Raw genomic sequence first — 18,991 nt, 5'->3', positions numbered from 1 at the left:
GCTGACTGCCTGAGCATCTAGGAGCAGCCAGTCCTGACACTGGCATCAGAGCCTTGGATACCCATTAGGAATAATAGCTTCCCTCCTTCGCCCCACGAAGCTCCTGGGGAGGGGGGAGGGGCGCTCTCTGCGTACCTACAGATCCAGTGCCGTCGATGATGGCAGTCACGGTGGACAGGGCGTGAGAGTTCCCTTTCAGACTTTTGTGAGTCCCCTAGGGGAGTGGAGAAGAAGGGTGTGGAACACAGGCAGATAAGGAGTGAGAAATAAATCCGCCCCTGACACACACGACCATTACACAGAACACTCTCCTTAGAAATTCTACACGCTACGCAGCCCCGAGTGAAGCTCCGAGGGTTTCTAAGAGACAGAAATCCTTCAAAATACCTGCCCGGGCATATTTAGTCATATTATTTGTGACTCTCTTATTTAGTCTAAAAAAATTCAGCTAGAACCCCCCCCCCCCTTTGCTTCTTCCCCTTGCGTGCTGACCATTTTGCTTTGCCTGGCGTGGACCCTTCCAGAACATTCCATGGGCACTTAGCCAGGTCTGCACACTCCTGCCCTCCTGCCCAAGGGATAAACTTGGTATGGGCAGGTTCAGAAACACACCTAACACCAGGGTCAGGCAGGGTCAACCTGCTGCCTTGGATAGATGACATGGAGTGAGGAGGCTTGGTCAAAGCTCTGTTCCTCGGCCTCTTTCTTAGCTGGGCAATCTCTGTTGGCCACTCAGGGATACGATTTTACACCTCACGGAGGAGGAAGAGCCCTGAGAGTGTGTGGCAAGGGTCAGCCGCTAGAAAACTCTCAAGGCAAAGGCTATCTAGACACACCTGTGAAGGAAGCTTTACCCACTGAGGCACTGTTGGCTCTGAGTAGGGGTGTCGGCGTGTGACTCACCAGGTCTGCAGAGACAGCGGTGGTGATCAGTGCGTAGGGCCCGCTGACTAGGGCCCCACTGAGCAGCAGCATGGCTGTGGAAAACAGAGGGGGCTCAGAATGGAGCCTGCCACAACCAGCAGTCCACTGGTGAGGGCAGGCATTTCCAGGGCAGGGAGGGGCCCACCCCCCAGGGGCAATCTCCAGGGTGCAGGACAAATGGCTTCTGCTTTGTGCCTGGGATGCATCGCCATGCGTCTCCAAAGCCTTAGAGTCCCCTCTTTTTTTTTTTTTTTTTTGGTTTTTCGAGACAGGGTTTCTCTGTGTAGCTTTGGAGCCTCTCCTGGCACTCGCTCTGTAGACCAGGCAGGCCTCAAACTCACAGAGCTCCACCTTTCTCTGCCTCCCGAGTGCTGGGATTAAAGGCATGTGCCACCAATGCCCGGCTAGAGTCCCCTCTTTTGCAGGATCTAAAACTCAAGTTCCCCATGGACAGCAGCTGATGACGGTAGTGGGAGGGAATGAGAGCTTGAGTGGACCAAGGCCAGGCCAACGCCGGGTCTATGCCGTAGCCTTTTCAGTCATAGAAGGGGCAGCCTCTCTTCACTACAGGCAGGGATGTGGCCCCTCCCTTCAACTGCACGAGCTCATTTTCCTGAAGAGACTCTGGGTCCACGGGGAACCCCACGTTCACTGGCAGAGTTCTTTCTAGGTCACTTGTGATAAGACCCTCCTCCACTCCCTGCAGTCTCCACAGCTGGTTCTCCCCTTTACACAACGAATTCCAGGGCTGTGGCTAATGCCCTATGCCCAGGCAGCTCTGAGAAGCTACCCCTCTTGGCACCCAGAGCTGAGTACTGCTGGCCAGGTAGCCAGACTTATCCATACTGTCACACAGGCACTGTTCAGGTCCATTCCCAGATACTGGAGCCTGGCCTCTCCCAAAGAGGGACATGGGGCCTCACTGCTCAGTCACCTCAGCTTAATGCCACTGGATTGGCTTTGACCTTTCATGTCACGGCGCTGTGTGGACAGACCCGTGTGTGAGAGAACAAGTGACGAGGCCTCTCATGTTACTCACCTATGGTGGCTTCCAGTCCCATTTTGCTGACGGAGGAGAAGACATAGAGCTGCGGGAATTAAGAACGAGGAGGAGACGGCTCAGCACAGGCAGCTGCAAGCTGCCGGGAGCCTGTGGTTTAGAAAGGGAGCCAACAGGGACCTGGCTGCTGAGCATGTAGCTCTAGGCCTTGGAGAATTCGCAGGGTGGGACTCTGAGTGCCCAGGTCTGGAGGGCAGGACACTGAACAGTTCCCAGCTCCTCATCCGAGGTCTGAAGCTGCCTGTCTGAGTGAGAGCACTGTATCCTGGGGTGCAGTACCCCCCCCCCAGCAATGGGGCCATGCTCATAATGTCCTAAGGATTGCCTTATAGAGCTTGAGGCCTGAGAGGACTCGGTCATGTTCCAGGGACAGTGACAGCCTTGGGGAGAGAGGCAGTGGACAAATACAATGTGGCAACAGAATGGTGTCTCGTGTCACAAACTGCAATGGCAGGCCAGCACCACATGGGCTGTGACATCCACACCATGGGGTGATGTTTCTCCCGAGCAGACCAGGAATCTGAGGCAGGGAAGTCGCCTGCCCAAGGTCACGAGCTTCTCAATGCTTGAAAAGGATGCGCCTGCCATGATGGGGCTTATTGAGTGTAGAAGGGAGGGGTGGCACACAGATCCTAAGGGACAGGCAAGAGTGTGATCAGGAAGGGGGCAGAGGTGGGTGTGACACTCCACAGAGAGAAGCTGCCCATGAGAAGCCCAGGGTGAGGGAGAAGTAGGGTGTGTGCAGCCCAGGGGTTGAGGAAGACCGGCTTGAAGGAGGCCCCGTGCTTCTGGCAAGGGACAAGCTGGGCTTCTAGGGATGTGGAGCTCAGGCTGGGGGCAGTGGTGGCTGGTGGAGAAAATGAAAGCCGCTGCCCGTGACAGTGGACAGAGCCAGGACTCACCGTGGGTGCCGCCAGCAACAGCATCAGACCACAGGTGGAGGCTCGTTTCTCCAGGCGGTCGGAGATCACGCCTGCTAGGATGCCACCTGTAACAGAGAGGGAACACCCTCAGGAGCTGATGCCCGGCACGTGCTCCCCAGAGGTGATTAAGTCACAGGGGCAAGAACAGCAGCAACCTTCCCGGACCCTGTCCCCAAGGGGCAGCAGAGAGTGGCTACTTGGGGCCTGCCTAACAGGACCCATCTTGTACGGACCATGGGAGTCACAGGTTTCAGGGCAATCCCAAAGTACCTGGTATGTATTAATGCCACCACCTCCCAGGGTATATGCATGTCAATCCTGAGAGCAGCTGGCTTAAGTTCACTGTGTCACACAGTGCCCTCCCAACAGTAAAACTAACTCAAACAGGGATTGATACATTGTTTTTTTTTTTTTTTTTTTTTTTTTTTTTTTTGTGAGTGTGTGTGTGTGTGTAGGCCAGACTAGACTCAGAGTTGCCATCCTGCTGCCTCAGCTTCAGAGTGCTAACTCACAGGAGTGTGTCACTCACCCAGCTTTACGGTTAGGTTCTTGACAAAGTAGAGCAAATGGTCTGCAACTCACCAAAGATCCCGCCCACGTCAAACAGTGTGGACAGCTCCCCAGCTTGCTTGGCATCCAGGTGGTCTGTCGAATGACCAGCATGTGAGCTAATTAGGGCAGGGTCTCAGTGATTATCCCAGAGGGACGCACGCAGGACTCTGCTCCATCAGTGGATTCACACAACTCATCACCAGAGCTCAGATTTAAAAGGAGGTGGGCTGACGCACCTTACCCCGGCCTGGCACTGCCTGGCCGTCTTTGTGCCCTTTGCTTGACCACCACAGGGGCATCATCTCAGGAAGGAAAGTAAATCCAGGAAGCTACCTGGTGTGCACATGGTTTAAGGCTGTAGGCAAGGCTCCCCCAGAGCAATAGCTAAGAACACTCAGCCTGTCACACAGTGAAACTGACCATGTGGTACTGTTTGCTGCCTGACCCCAGGGGGGACTAGCACCTTTCTGTGCCTCACTGGCAGGGTACCCTTCATGTCCCTTTGCTTCCAGCAGGATGGAGGCTGACCAGTATGAGGAGACAGTTGGGAAGCGCTTGGCTGGTCAGACCCATCTCCCTCACCCTGAATGCCACCTGCAGGGAACTGGGCTTGGCTCAAACCAAACACAATCCAGACTGTTCCCTGGTGAAAGGGAGGCCTCCTGCTGAGACTTCCTGTTAGACCACACTGCACCTGAGATGAGATGGAGGCCATTAGGCAGGGCCCTGGGCCCTGAGGGAGCTCTTTGCTGCCTGCTCACCCACCCTCTTTCTTTCTGCTGCTTGTCCTTGTTAGCCACATCCCCAGAAGGTCCCCTTGCTGCCTCCCTAGCTTCTCTGGCTTCTCTGTCGACACTCCCTCCAGCTTTGGGCTCTGGTCAACCTTGATAAGGCCTTATGACACCCACTGAAACCTGACCCTCCCATTCTTAAATCCCCCGCTTCCTGTGCTGTTGACAGAGCCCAAGGCCAAGGCTGTATCTACAAAACCCTGCTGCTTTTCCTTTCTCTCCTCTTCAGCATGCCCTGTGACCCCCACCCCATCAGTACAGAACCTGCCACAGCCCTGACTTGGCTCCCTGGAACTGCTGATCCCCTTGTCACGCTAAGCACAAACGATGCACAACTGTATAGTACTATTCCCCGGAACGCCCTATCAGGATCCACAGCTTCAGACGTTCTTAGACTCTGGGAACCTAAGACAGGCTGTCAGCCCTCCCTTAAATCAGGACGCACTCCCAGAAACAGTTTCTAGGTCAGGTTTCTAAGGATGTCTTATCTCAATTCCCAGTGGCCACACTCTTGCTTGCTGGATGCTATGCTCCAGAGCTCAACATGGCCCAGATTTAAAAGCAGGCGGCCTCTGAGAACTGCAGAGGGGTCGGGGTGTGCCCGACGAGCCCAGTGAAGATTATTGCCAGAGCCACAAAGCGTGTGCACCTGTCCATTCTCTCCCATCGGCTGAGCCACGCCATCCCTCTCCACTTACCACGGGTGGTCCCAGTTACACGGCTCTGGCCCATTAGGTATAAAGGAGTTCTGGGCAGCCACTTCCAGCAAGCACTTACCTACATTGGTGATGTACAGTGGGAGCCAGAACAGGAATGTGTAGCTGACCAGCTTGGCAAACAGCAAGCACAGAGAGAACTCGATCACGCCCTGGAGGAGGGAGGGCGACCGTCAACTCCAAGTATGACAGAGTACAAATGGCTATTCCCCTGCAGGCATGCTGTGTTTCTACAAGGGTTCAACCTGGCTCAGGGGAGGACACCATGGCAGGGAAGCAAGCCCCAGGAGATCTGGAGCACACACTCGCCTGGCTGCCTGGAAGGCAGAAACACGATGTCCACGGAAACAAGAGCCAATGAGAATATATATTGATGAGATAGTTTATGCCAAATGATGGCCAGTGATTTCCTCCTGGGAGGAGAGGGGATGCTCATTAAGACTCCGGGTCTGTGTTGGGGAGATGGCTCAGTGAGTAAGAGCACTTGCTGTCCAAGTGTACCCTGAGTTCAAATCCCTAGTATCCACATAAAAAGCCAGGCATAGCTGTGTGTGTCTGTAACTCCAGCACTGGAGGGTGGAGACAGGCAGATCCTGGGAACTCACTGGTTAGCAACCTGCCAAATTGGCAAGTTTCCAGTTCAGGTGGAGAGACCCTGCTTCAAAGTAATAAGGTGAGGAGCGATAGCTGAAGACATCCGACCTCTTCCTCTGGCCTCAGCATGTGTTTACATGAGTGTGTGCACCCTCACACTCATGTGCAAGCATCACACACATACATGCATGCCCACACTTGCACACTGAACCCCGTTCACCACCACCATTGGTGTTTTCTAGTTGTTCTCATGGCACGAGGATGGGAGTGTGGCATCCACCATTAGCCCACTACATGCCTGGCATGCTCTGCCCTGGGGCGAACCCATCTCACTTCACCCTCAGATCGACAGATAGCATTGCCCAGTGCCGGGCAAACAGAAGTTTGGTGTGGATGCTCAGGTCAGCCAGCTGGGCAGGGGCAGGAGGAGTGTGAAAGCTGGGCCAGGCCTCTGGAGCCCGTCCTGTTCACACTACCCATGACTTGCATGTACTCATGTGCTATGCTAGTCTGCTGCCCAGCTGATGTCAGCAGGAGTATTTGAGGTAGCAATCTACAGCAGTTAAGGTACCACAGACGGGCTGCTAGCCAGTAGCAAAAACACAGTCTTAGAAATGAGGTTCATTTAGAGCTGCCATGTTCTGCTGGCTGGCTGTGAGGCCCGTTCAGGAAGCCAGTGCCCAGGCCTGCGCCTGAGCTGTGGAGACTGAACTATCAACTGTGAGATGGCTAACTCAGGGCACTGTGGGAGCCAGCTGACAATGAGGGCCAGCACATAAGCAGGTCCAGCCGCTTAGGACCCCAGTGCATTGCTGGGTAGTCTTCTGTAACCTCTACTCCCTCAGTTCTTTCCCTCCCTGTGGCCACATGCCACGCTGGGCACTCAGACCCTCACTATGCTGGGAAGCAGAGCAGGCTGGGTAGAACCACAGAACACAGGGTGAGCACAGAGTGCCTCCCTCTATTCCCTCAGAGCCGGAAGGCAAGTGACTGGGAGGGCAGAGACTCTAGAGGGACAGACGGTAACATTGGTACAGGACCAGAACAGCCAGCTTTCCGTTTTCCAAGCGAGAACATTTGTCAGATTTAATCTGTCTATGAAATTTCTGAGCGGAAAAAAAAAATGAATTTCAAAATGATAGAAATAGGACAAAACGAAGAACTCACATACACAGCCACATTCACCCCAGAGTGACCAGCCACACTGCCCACACAGGATGGGAGGACCGCACCCACAAACTACACAGCCACACAACACACTTCTCCTTCAAACTCCTCTCCTGTAGCATGCGCTCTCCCTGGCGTGCTGACTCACCGGGATCCTCAGGGCTCCTGTGAAGCTGATGGCTGCCATGCTTCCACTGCTGTCACTGGGAAGGACCACGATGTGGCTCGGGTGGAGGGAGCTCTTCCCATCAGAGAGCAGCAAACACTGCCGCTCTGGGTCCTGAAGATGAAAGCAAAAGGGACAGATGTCACCGGAGTGTCTGGCTGAATTCTAAGCCACCTGGTTTCCTGCTAAGAGCCTTAGGAACACATACGGGTGACAATGTCAACCCCGTGGTCACATCAGTCATCAACCCCAAAGTCACATCAGCCGTCAGTATCCACCTGGCTCATGAAATGCCATTAACTCATTAAACTCTTTGGTTCAGAAATAGTGAAGAGCAGCTGAGTGGTGGTGGCACTCGCCTTTAATCCCAGTGCTAGGGAGGCAGAGGCAGAGGCAGAGGCCAGCCTGGTTTACAGAGATAGTTCCAGGACAGACAGTGCTACACAGAGAAAAATCCTGTTTTGAAAAAAACAAAACAACCCCCCCCAAAAAAAAAACAAAAACAAAAACAGAAAAATGAACCCCACTCGTGGAGAAAGATCAGTGGGTTAAAGTACACCACTTGGATGATGTATCTTGCACCTGACATCTGGAAGATTCTGGTAACAGGAAAAGATTTTTAGCACCTCGCAAAATAATCAGGTTATATTTTCATTATGATCTAACCATGTGTGTCCAGATTACTGCACAGGGCTGACACGTGGCCACAGATAACTCAGGAAGCCACCCAACACACAATTATAAACATACTTAAAACAGTAAGAGATTTTTTAAGTGTGTGTATGTGTTTATGTGTGAGTGGGTTTTTTTGTTTGTTTGTTTAACTCAATTACACAGCTCTTTGGCATGAACCTTGCAGATGACGACATGGTTGAACATGCCTGAAGGGATGGTTTCCATATTCATCCACATCTACAGGGTACTTTTCTGGGAAGAGAAGCTAAACTCTAACCCAGCAATGTGGTCCCTGAGGTGTACAATGAAGCAATTTCATGGACCTGCTAGGAAGGAATTCGTCACAGGAACATGGACCTTGCAAGAGTTCAAAAGAACAAACACCGACAGAAGTGATGTTACTCTAAGTTTCGCAAGCTAGTTCTGAGATTTGTGCCTTCTGGTACTGGGGACAATTCTTAAGGGACAGAATTTGTGCTCACTGGAGCAAAGCAAAGAGAGCCCAGCTCTGCATGGGATTTTAAGTCAGAGCAAGGGTGATACAAAAAGACTTTTCCTGAATGAACTATGAATCCTGGGGGGCTTACAAAGGAGTGTTCCTGGGTACTTTAGATGTGCTGTGGGATCCAACAGCCACGGATGCATTTTATTTGTCTTTACCCATGTAAGGTGAATTCAAAATACAGTAGATTTTTTTTTTTTTAAGATGATGGGGGCTGGAGAGATGGCTCAGGGGTTAAGAGCACTTGATGTTTTAGCAAAGGACCCAGGCTCAATTTCCAACTTTCAAATGCCTGTGACTCTAGCTCTAGGGATCCGATGACCCTTTCTGGCCTCTGTGGAAACTGCACACACATTTCACATAATAGACAAGCAGGCACTCAGGCACACACATTACATAAAAAGGAGAAAGGTAGGTGGCAGGTTTGACATGCAGACACTCAGCATTGTGTGTGAGCTCGAGACAGACACATCAGCCGGGTCAGGCTCACTGACCAGGAGGGTATTTCGGCACTGAACCTGTGTGCAATACTTAAGAAGGAAGATGAGAAGCTCAGGTGTGCAGGAGGGACACACTTAAGTCCTCACAGGCACAGGGAACAAAGGGCTGCCACTTGCATCAGGAACTGGCTCTCCTCTCATGAATCTAGTCAGGTGTCCAGCTTGGAAGACTTTCCACCAGTTCTCTATCGTACTTAACACTGGTTCCTCTGAGAGCCCAAGACCCTGTTCCTGGGCTGGCTGAGCTGCAGAAACCTCCCAACAGCTCCAGGCTTCAGGATAGTCCCTGGGGATCAAGCTGAGGTGGGCAGGGCTTCTCGGGCCCTGTGAAACGGAAAGAGGCCTAGCCAGGGGTAAGATGGAGAGAGTCCACCTGGCCAGGAGAGGAGCAGTCAGTGACCTGGAACGTAATTAAGAACAGGTCAGCCACAGAAAGCCCACCTGCTCTTCTCAGTGTAAAGTGCCCTAAGGCGCCACCTGCTGGGCTCTCCTAAAGCTGCAGACTCAGACTGCTCTGGAAGCAGGCACCAGTCCACCCTCAGGCCTCTAGAGAAGGCTCATTCCCTTTGCAGGTTAGAAGAGCTGGGAAAGTAAGGCAGTGGAAGGTCTTCCAAAGCAAGCAAAGGGGACTGCTATTTCCTTCCAGAGTGGGCGAGGAGCCACTGAATAACAAGAGACAAGTCCTGGGGGGAAGGGGGCGGGGCTCCTGTCTCAAACACTCAATAAGCAGGTTCCATGTGCGCTCCAGCCTGAGGGCTGCACGATGAATGAGGGTTCTCCAGCTGCTGCCCAAGAGCAAAGGTTGTCCCTGCTACTGACAAAAGAACAACTCTCAAACACACACACACACACACACACACACACATTCGCAAAGGCTACTGCTGTTACTGAAATGCCTCACTTGCAAGTGCCTGTAGTCACACTGTGGGATTCCTGTCCTTGGTGGGGTCTGCGCTTCCCATCTAGCAAGTGAGGCACAGGTGTACGGGCTCCCCATTGTGAGGCTCTGTGGGGTCTCAATAGTGTCTGAGCCCTGACGGGTCACAGACACCAAGGATGAGGAGGACAGGTGGCCACGGGGATGGGAATTATGTGTATAGCCATCACCAGTCCACAAAGACCAAAGGGGGCTCCCCACGCAGCCACACGTGGCCTCTGCATTAAGCCTTGTGCCTGGCATGAGCAGCGGTGATCTGCACCTGGGCTCAGGCTGGAACACTCTGGGAAAGAGGCTCCTGCCAAACTCGGGGGACACCCCGTTACATATCCTAACCCATGGCAAGCTCGGAGGCAGGGGCTTGCTCAAACACCATGTGGGCAGGGTCAGTCCCCACTGTGGTTGGCTTGAATAAGGCTACCAAGCTGCGGTGTAGCTGGCTTCTTGGTGGCAGTGAACAGACTTCCAGAGAAGCTATACACTGAAGCCGGAGTGAGTCTTTGCAGGTTAGTTACCACAAAGAAGAAAATGTCAGCCTTCACAGTCACCACAGAGGAAGTGTCACAGAGGTGTGAAAACATTAATCAAGACGTGACATTGAAAAATAAAACTCAGGTGAGCTGAAATTCTTGCAGTCATGCCCAGACTCTCGACATTGAGACACAATGCTGTCATCTACAAAGTCCACATTCAAGAACGGTGCATCGGGCTGCATTAATAGCTATGCCACAGTGGGGGGCATGTGGCCTCCGGACTGCAGGGTGGACAGATCTGTAAACATGTTAGTTAATCAGCCACAGCCCATGCGCTCCTTAAAGTGCAAAGACCAGGATGTATGGGATATTGTGTGTCTTTCTATTCACACTTCAAACACCATAATTAAATTTCCTGGGCAATAAAGAATGTGACAACATGCTTAGCGCTTCGATCCTTCAAGCAACCTTACTTCAAAATGAAAGAAAGCAGCTGTAGTGTCAAGGACTGGACTAAGACTGAGTCTAAAATGTTCCAGAAGGCTCAGCTCAGGAAGTCAGTGAACTGTCTGAGGAACTGAATCCAGAAGAACTATGTGAAGGCACAGCAGAGAGAAGGGCCAGGCATGGGCAGAAGGTTTCTGGGCTTTTTCTGGGCCATGGATCAGGAACTTAGCACCTTTGTGCCTTAGTTTCTTCATCTGGAAAGCGGGGGAAAGGGTAAGAGATGATCTTTTAAGACATCGGTCACCTTTTCTTGGGCCTGTGACATGAACTCTTTATAACACTTTGTATGCCTAGCCCACTGTGTGCCCGGACCTGCAACACCCACCTGCCACACAGCTGTGTTGCAGTGACACCTGCTGGGGCCAGCTGGAACAGCACCTGCTTGCCCTGCCTCTCCACCCGGGCACCATGTGATGGAGGTCTCTGCTCACTTCCCATCTGCACCTGCCTCCTCAGCCTCCTCAACCTCCTTGAGCTAGAAAAACAACTATTGGATGGATGAATGGCTTTTGGGTTGTTTGAAGACATGCAAGTAGCTGACTGTCCAGAGAAAGTCAATGAAGGTAGCTCAGATGCCCTTTAGGGTTACAAGCAGATTCAAGGTTTAAAGAACCTGGGTGTCTGAGAAGTGACGGAGGCGCAGGGACAGCCAGTCTGCCCACAGGGCTTGGGGGCTGGTTCTGAATCTCTGCAGATGTCCCTGCAGGTTGAAGCCATGTGTCACTCACCAGAGGTCCATTCTTTTCAGTGTGTGTGGTTTGCTTCTGCAATCTAAATCTGTTCATGCCGTTCTCCGAGATTTTGGAGTGCTGGAAGAAAAAGCATCTCATTAGAGTGTTCCTTAAGAACATGTGTGCTGGGGCTGGAGAGATGGCTCCGAGGTTAAGGGCCCTTCTCTCCCAGAGGACCCGGGTTCCATTCCCAGCACCTACATAGTGGCTCACAACTATCTTAGCTCCAGTTCCAGAGGATCTGATGTACTCCTCTGCCTCTGCCTCCACAGGCAGTGCACACACCCAGTGCATATACACATGCGCAGATGAATGCTTACACACTGCAAATTAATACATTTTTTAAAGGAACACTTCTATCACCACAGAAAAATGATGAGGGGAAAAAAAGTGGCAAATGACCAGAAATAATGCTGCTGTCTCATGACTTCCTGGGAAAAATTCCAAACACCCACACTGCACCACTTCACTTAAAGCTCACAGTGCAGTGGTCTGTGAGTCAGAGCCTTGTATCCAGCACGGACCTCAATCCCAGAATGCTCCTCACCTTTAGAGACAGGAGGCTGTCACTCTGTGCCCTCCCACACCCACTGGCTCGTTAGTCACCACCATGGATGTGTCCCCACATATGTGTCCCCTTCTGGAGGCTTTGTGTAGGAAGGGCAGCTTCACTAAAGCTTGTCTCACTAGTGACTTAGCAATGAGTTCCTTGTGTATTCTACATACAGGTCCCTCCCCAGACACAACTTGTAAATATTTTCTCCCATTTTGCGGGACTGCCTCACTTCAGATGGTACCATCTGAAACACAAGTCTTGAATTCTGACAAAGACTAATTGACATTTTCCCTCTCTAGAGAGTTCTGCTGTTATATGGATGAGCACCCCCATGACTTTGTGTTGAAGCTGAGCCCCACTGTGAGACCAGCTGTTCTGTTCATGATCCCTGTTCACAGAACCCTCAGGACAGCTGAGCTCTGTGAGACCACGGGGACTCACTCAGAGACTAGAGAATTGAAAAGGAGAAAATTAAAATGTATTTTGGACCTTTTAGGCAAAATCATGTAAAAGGAGAGAACCAGGCAGAATCAGTCCAGACTCAGCCCTACATCTCTCTCTCTCTCTCTCTCTCTCTCTCTCTCTCTCTCTCTCTCTCTCTCCTCTCTCTCTCTCTCTCTCTCACACACACACACTTACACACACACACACACAGACACATACAGACACACACACACACACACACACACACACACACCAGCAGCAGATACAGTAGCTTGGGCTGGCTTGGTCCCTGTATGTGAGGAAGAAGCCACTTCTAGGACATCTCGCTTCCCCAGGTGTGGCCATAGCTGTCCAGAGGGACAGATGTTCCCACATGGAAGCGAGTGTCAAGGTTCTACTGTGTCTAGAGGTTGGCCACCTGTGTGACTCGCAGAGGCCTCAGATCACAATGGAAACATCACGGGCTCTATAAGCTTGGACTCTGAAATCTACGCTTCAGCAGGGACATGGCTTTGAGGACACTTTCAAATATCAGCCATAGCTACTCTTCCAGAATACAGCAGTCTTCTTTGCTTGCTTTTGTTTTTGGTTTATAAACTGCCAGACACTGTCCCCTCTAAACAGTTGTTGAGCATCAACAGGAAGGGGCTCTGGTGCCTTCTGCTGCACAGTTCAGGCACTGTCCCCAGAGCTGACAGCGTGGGTCTGCCTGCTAGCCACAGGCAGAGAGGGTGAACAGGTTAAGGGGGGGTTTTATGCTGATGGAAATGGGGGCCACTGAGGGATGTCAGGCCAGGCTGTGGCGACATGTTTCAGGTAGCCTCTGCAGGTGGCACTGAGGACATAGGGGCTGGTCAGCAGGAAGGGCTCGGTGGGTGGTGATGTGGGCTGAGAGAGAATCTTGTCGTGTGTGAGGCTGTGGCTAGCCTCTCCCTTCTGGCAGTGTGGGCTGCAAAGAGGACTAGGCTGTTCTGGAAGGTATTAGGAGCTCTTACCGTGGGCAGGGTGGAGGAGCACTTGATGTCCTTTGGATCTGAAAGAGCAAAGAGGAGATAGCTGAGTGAGCACGGCCGCCCACAGCAAATGAAACCACTGGGGGCCCTCAGCAGTCCTTAGGGTGCTGCCGGCAATGGAACCTCTCTTCACCTGGGTTCAGGGCCTCTCCTCACAAAAATCAGAAATAAAAGAGGAAACTATGAGGATGGACGGGTGTGTTTCATGACTGTAACTTTTATTAGACGCGGGTCCTTGAATGTATGTAATAACTAAATAAAACAGAAGCCTAAGGAAGAAAGACAGCCCAGGTGGAGGGACTGGCTGGGGAGGTGAAGGCACAGCCCAGCTCACTCCAGGAAGCGCCAGGCCATGGGTGTGGTGGACATGACTTTGAATGTGGAAAGAGCTTGTGTGGGAAGTCAGGGTGAGCCAAGGACATGGCGGACCCACGGAGCGGTTAGATGAAACACAGAAGCGTAAGACTGGCGTGGGAACCCTCTAGCAACAGCATTTATAACGGGTGGCGAACTTCTACGAAAAAAAAGTGAGTGCACACCAGACGCCACATAATGCCAGCGTCCCCGAGAGGAAGTGAGGGGTCACCTGAAACTCACCCAGAGGCCTGCTGGGCCTCGGGTGGTCACTCAGCTCACCAGGCAACCATCAGTTTGTCCCTGAAGCCTGCGTGTGTTACGTGTGTGAGAACTGCCCTGGGATGCAGGCAGCAGTCCACATGGGACGTTCTCTGCCTGCCACCCAGGGAAATGCCCCAGTTATGACAGACGAAGAAGCAGGGGGGTGAGAAGAGGGTTCCAATCCCAAGCTTAGATCTTTTCGTAAAAGCGTAGGAGATGGAGGTGCCCTTGGGCATGGCTGGCACAGCACAGGGGAGCTGGCCTTATGGGGAGCATAGGCAGGTTCAGATGAAAGCAGCACACACACAGTGGAGCACCAGACCCTGTAGACAGCCTTGTATTGTACAGGGGAAGGGGAGGGGCCACCAGGGCACCATGACCAAGCCTGTGGCCTGGGATGGGTATGGGGACAAGCCGCTTCAGAGAAGTGCCCAAGAGAGGCAGAGGCAGAGGCAGAGGCAGAGGCAGAGGCAGAGGCAGAGGCAGAGGCAGAGGCAGTGGTGGGAGACGGCTGATGAGGCAAACCAGCTGCTGTGACCCGGGGCCCATGTTAGGAAGGATGAGGAGAGACATGGAGGCGAACAGGACAGTGAGCTTTAAATGGATGGTAGGTGGCCCTCCTTACACTTGGCAGTGACCACCAAGGGCTGATACATCACATGTAAACAACCCCAGGAACTGGGGAGGTGTGACCGCTACAGGCCAATCCCGAGACCAGGCTCGGGGTCCCAGCTTTGCTCTCTCTGTCCTGGCAATAGGATACCCCCCTCTACCAGCAGCAAACCACCCTCCTGTCCAGAGCCAAGAAGGACGAGGTAGGCAGGAGGCACAGGCCAGCTGGGAGGAATGGTCCTGGCCACATTGGCTCTAGCTAAACTTCCCTGAGGAATGGATAACACCAGTCTGTGGCTTCTAGTCCAGTCAGCAGACTGTCTGCCCCCAGGAGACAAGGAAGAACAGACTGAGGTCATGGCAGTAACATGCAAGGAGGACAATGGGTCACCCTGGTATGGGGCACAGGGTCCAAGGAGCCTGACAGACAGTCCTCTCAGTATCATCCTGTCCTCTAATAGCAGGAGTGAAAGCTCATAAGAGGGAGGCAGCTCTGGGTTGGTGACGAAAAGGTGAAATCAGAGGTCCATTGCTCTGGTTAATTCTGTCTGGCCCAAGTGGCGACAATGCCCTGTCCCTGGCCAAGCTGAGGGGCAGCTTCTAGCCCATCCAGCCACTGCCACGCCCTCTGTGCTTCCTCCCAGCCCCTCATCCAGAATCGGCTTTTCCATCAGTTGAAGAAGAGAACACACTCCCCACTCCCTGGGGACTCTACAAGTGGGACAGGGCAGTCACAGGGCCCAGAGCCTCAGTAAGGAGGGATTGTCACTCTCTGGGTCTCTGGTATAAGATGAATGTCTGGGGGAGGGGAGGGGAGGGGGGAGGGGAGGGGAGGGAGGGGAGGAGGGAAGGGACAAGGCCCAGGAAGAGTGGTGGCACAATGGCTACTTTCCAGCTCAGTATGGCAGCCACAAGGCCCTGCCTCTCCCACAGTGCACTTGCTGGGGCCGGCCTGCCAGCTGCTTCCTGGAACTCTGGAGAAGACTGTGAAATGGGGCGAAGCAGAGGCCCACACCGCCCATTCTGCTCACATACCGCACATCGGAGTCCTGGGTCTGGATGTTTGTTTCTATTTACACCTGCCCAGAGGGCTGCCCGAGAGGGAGGGCCACATCTCCCCAGCTGGGCAACATGGAGGTCACTGAAAAGCTAACAGACTGGCTTGAGCAGTGGGGGGAAAGGGAGTGAGGGCCGAACCCACAGATACATGTCATGTCCATGTGAGGACTGAGCCCACTGATACATGTTCATTTCTTGGGTGAGGGCAGTGTGGGAGCTGGGGGCGGAGGCGGGGGCGGGGGCAGGGGCACTGTGTGCAGGGTAAAGGGACTGGAGCCCTGGAGATGAGGGCAGAGGCTGGGGACCACCCCGACACACCAGAGTCATGTGCTTTCATCTTGCTAAAATCTGAGAACTAAATCGCCAGGCTACTTACTTATGAGACCACGGCCAGGACGAGGGTCAGAAGGGCTTGGCTCCTCAACCGCAGCAAGGCTGCTCAAACCTTTGTTTTAGATGTTACTTTCAATATTTGTTAATTCAGAAGTCCAGGGCTGACCGGACTAGAACATGGACTTCATTTTCCTATAGACACCTTTACCTAATAAGATACATGGCTTTAAGTCACACCACGGTTTTATGACATTGTCCGAGACGCAGCTTATCACAAAGTACACAAGCTGGTAAAGTCCATGTCCCCGTGAGGAGGTGGCCGGGGTGAGCAGGTGCAACCACGTAGGTTGGGCCTGTGCCCTCAGGTGGATGTCTGAGGAGGACCTGAGACTCCCTAGTGAGGCGGATACTCGGGACTAAGGGAAGGATGGGGACAGGAAGATGAGGGGGAAGGGATTTCCACAGGGGTCACTCAGGAAACTGGGAGAGAGTAGAAAACTGAGCAAGGCTAGGAGAGAAGGGACTGCTGGGAAAGTCTGTACAGGGCCTGGCTAGGAGATAGCCAGGGTGAATACGGGCACCCACAGTGGCACCGCAGTCCACACTAACTTATCCTGAAGACTAAAGCCCAGGTGTCCATCCCTAAGGACATGTATACTTACGTTCAATGAGAAAGAGAAAGCACACTATCCCCATGGCTGCCACGATGGCCCCGGGCACGATAAATGACAGTCCCCAGCATGTGGACACCCAGTAGCCAGCAATCAAGGATCCCAGAATGTTGCCCACGGAGGTGTGGGAGTTCCAGATCCCCATGATCAGGCCTCGCCTACAACACAGTAGAAGAGGAAAATGGTGTCAAAACGGGGTCTGCATGTAAAACAGGAGCCAAGAGCATGGCAGCATGAGAGCTAGGGCAGAGGGGCCAGCATGGCCCCACACAGGCTCCGTCTGCAGGCGCAAGACTGTGGCTGCGCCTTGGAGAACTGTGCTTTCATTCCGCCTCAGGATCCTTGAGTCTATGATTCAAAGAGGAAGGGGGCTTTTCCTACAATTCTTGGATCAAGGCTCGGGATTTAAGTTTGTGCCTCCGCAAATATGGTAGTCGGTTGGCTATCATGGTGACAGAAGCTCACAGTGCTACACACGCCAAATAACTAAAACAGGCTTTCTAAATCGGGCTTCTGAGTCCATCTCCCGTTTTAGCTCCTCCATCTTGGGTGGCGTCTCTATGGTTACTTAACCAGGGCTAAGCTAGGCAGGGACTACAAGTGACTGCACTGTACTGGGATCACTAGAGCTGGGCCGGGCCTGCTAATTATGGACCAGGTGACCTCTGCCAGAATGGCTCAGACTCCACAGCCAGATGAAGACTCCAATTCAAGAGGCCTGGGGAAGGGGCCTAGATTCTCTGTCCCACAAGTGTGAGGGAAGCTGAGGCCAAAGGCCACACAGATCTCAGGTATGGAGTCCAGGTCAAACTCCCTGCCTAAGTGGCCAGGGGGAAGGCTGTGTTCTGAAAGTACATAGGTTCCAGATTCTGAAGGCTATAGCCCCATGGGAACTGTAGAGCCCCCCTCTTAGAGGTTTCAATGCATTGCTTCAAGGAGAAGGCCATTAATGTTCCTGAAATAGGGTGAAAGAAAACTTGAAAATAATGTGGTCTAGTTTTTTTTTTTTTTTAAGATTTATTTATTTATTTATCATGTATACAGTGCATGCCAGAAGAGGGCACCTGATCACATTATATACAGATGGTTGTAGGCCACCATGTGGTTGCTGGAAATTGAACTCAGAACCTCTGGAAGAACAGTCAGTACTCTTAATCTCTGAGCTATCTCTCCAGCCCCTGTGGTCTAGTTTTTATCAGAATCAAAAAAAAAAAAAAAAAAAGCTATTGAAGAGGAGGCCATTTTGTTTCCTTTTTAGTTTTTTGAGACAGGGTTTCTCTGTGTAGCTTTGGAGCCTGTCCTAGAACTAGCTCTTGTAAATCAGGCTGGTTTTTAACTTACAGAGGTCCACCTGCCTCTGCCTCCTGAGTGCTGGGCTTAAAGATGTGTGCCACCACTGCCTGGTGAGGGGGCCATTTTTTTCTCACCTTCCTTTTCCAAACCAGTTGCTGAGGCAGGTGACGACGCTGGGCCAGCCTGTGGTCTGCACCAGTCCGTTAATGATCTGTAGCCAGGGAAAGAGGTTCACTGAGGGGAGATGCTGGTCCCTCCCCGTGCCCCCAACCTGAGCTGAGACTCACAGAAATGACAGTACTTTATGTCAGTCTCAACCACCAAAGGTGAGAAGAAAGCTTTCTTTTTATACACAGCTTAAATTATGAAATTTAAAATATATAAGTAGTTCATATACATAAACTATGCAGAAACTTGGATATATTATAAACTTGGATATATTAGAAAGTATATATAAGCCAGGAATAGTGGTGCATGGCCCTCATCCTAGCTGCTAAGGCGGCTGACGCAGGACTGTTGAAGAAGGGAGTTTGACATCTGCCTGGGTAACACAAGACCCCGTTTCAAAAAATAACACCACACACACACACACACACACACACACACACACACACACACACACACACACACACAGTAAAAGAGCCAACCCAAGCTTTACATGGTGGCTCAAAAACCTATAACCCCAGTACTCAGGTTGAATGCTATGAGTTTGAGGCCAGCCTGGACTACATATAAAACTTTGCCTAAAAAAATTGAAAAATAAAGCCAATCCAGCCAGGATCCTCAGCTGGGAACACTCTGACAGGTCAGGCTTAAGCATTCCAGATTCGTTGGAATCTAAACATTCTGTAGAGACAAGAACTTTTCTCTTTACAGACTGGCTTAGACACTGCCATAAATTCAGCCTAGAAATGGCCTGTCTTCCTGACTGCCCACGAAGAAGATCCCTTCTCAGAAGCCAACGCCTCCTTGACCTAGTTCTGGCGTGCATTCCCACCCTCTCCAAGCAGGAGTTGGACTGGCATTTAACAAAGGGACTGGTACCAGGAGAGCTCTGGTGTCATCAGAACTGAGGCAAAAAGCACGGCCCAGTGCAGGCTGTCTCACTGGACAATGGGTCTTCCAGGAGGCATGCAGAGAGCAGCATGCCCACCTGCTGCTGTGCCTGGATGGA

At 52.2% G+C, this 18,991-nt stretch overlaps 1 protein-coding gene across 1 annotated transcript in view; it reads right to left on the bottom strand.

Moving 5' to 3' along the window:
* The window catches only part of Slc37a1 (solute carrier family 37 member 1), a 39,931-nt gene that overhangs the window by 8,118 nt on the left and 12,822 nt on the right, over positions 1-18,991 (bottom strand). Inside the window, exons 6-16 of the mRNA XM_035451805.1 lie at positions 17,952-18,028; positions 16,516-16,682; positions 13,214-13,251; positions 11,216-11,296; positions 6,876-7,007; positions 5,028-5,118; positions 3,490-3,552; positions 2,887-2,972; positions 1,964-2,012; positions 904-977; positions 136-214 (exon numbers count right to left, since the gene is read on the bottom strand). Coding sequence (XP_035307696.1) covers positions 136-214; positions 904-977; positions 1,964-2,012; positions 2,887-2,972; positions 3,490-3,552; positions 5,028-5,118; positions 6,876-7,007; positions 11,216-11,296; positions 13,214-13,251; positions 16,516-16,682; positions 17,952-18,028 — 937 coding nt within the window. The remainder of the gene's footprint in view (positions 1-135; positions 215-903; positions 978-1,963; positions 2,013-2,886; positions 2,973-3,489; positions 3,553-5,027; positions 5,119-6,875; positions 7,008-11,215; positions 11,297-13,213; positions 13,252-16,515; positions 16,683-17,951; positions 18,029-18,991) is intronic.

Source organism: Cricetulus griseus (assembly GCF_003668045.3).
Source record: "Cricetulus griseus strain 17A/GY chromosome 1 unlocalized genomic scaffold, alternate assembly CriGri-PICRH-1.0 chr1_0, whole genome shotgun sequence".
NCBI lineage: Eukaryota > Metazoa > Chordata > Mammalia > Rodentia > Cricetidae > Cricetulus > Cricetulus griseus.
The sequence above is the reverse complement of the archived record's forward strand: the minus strand, read 5'-3'. Positions and strand labels throughout refer to the sequence as shown.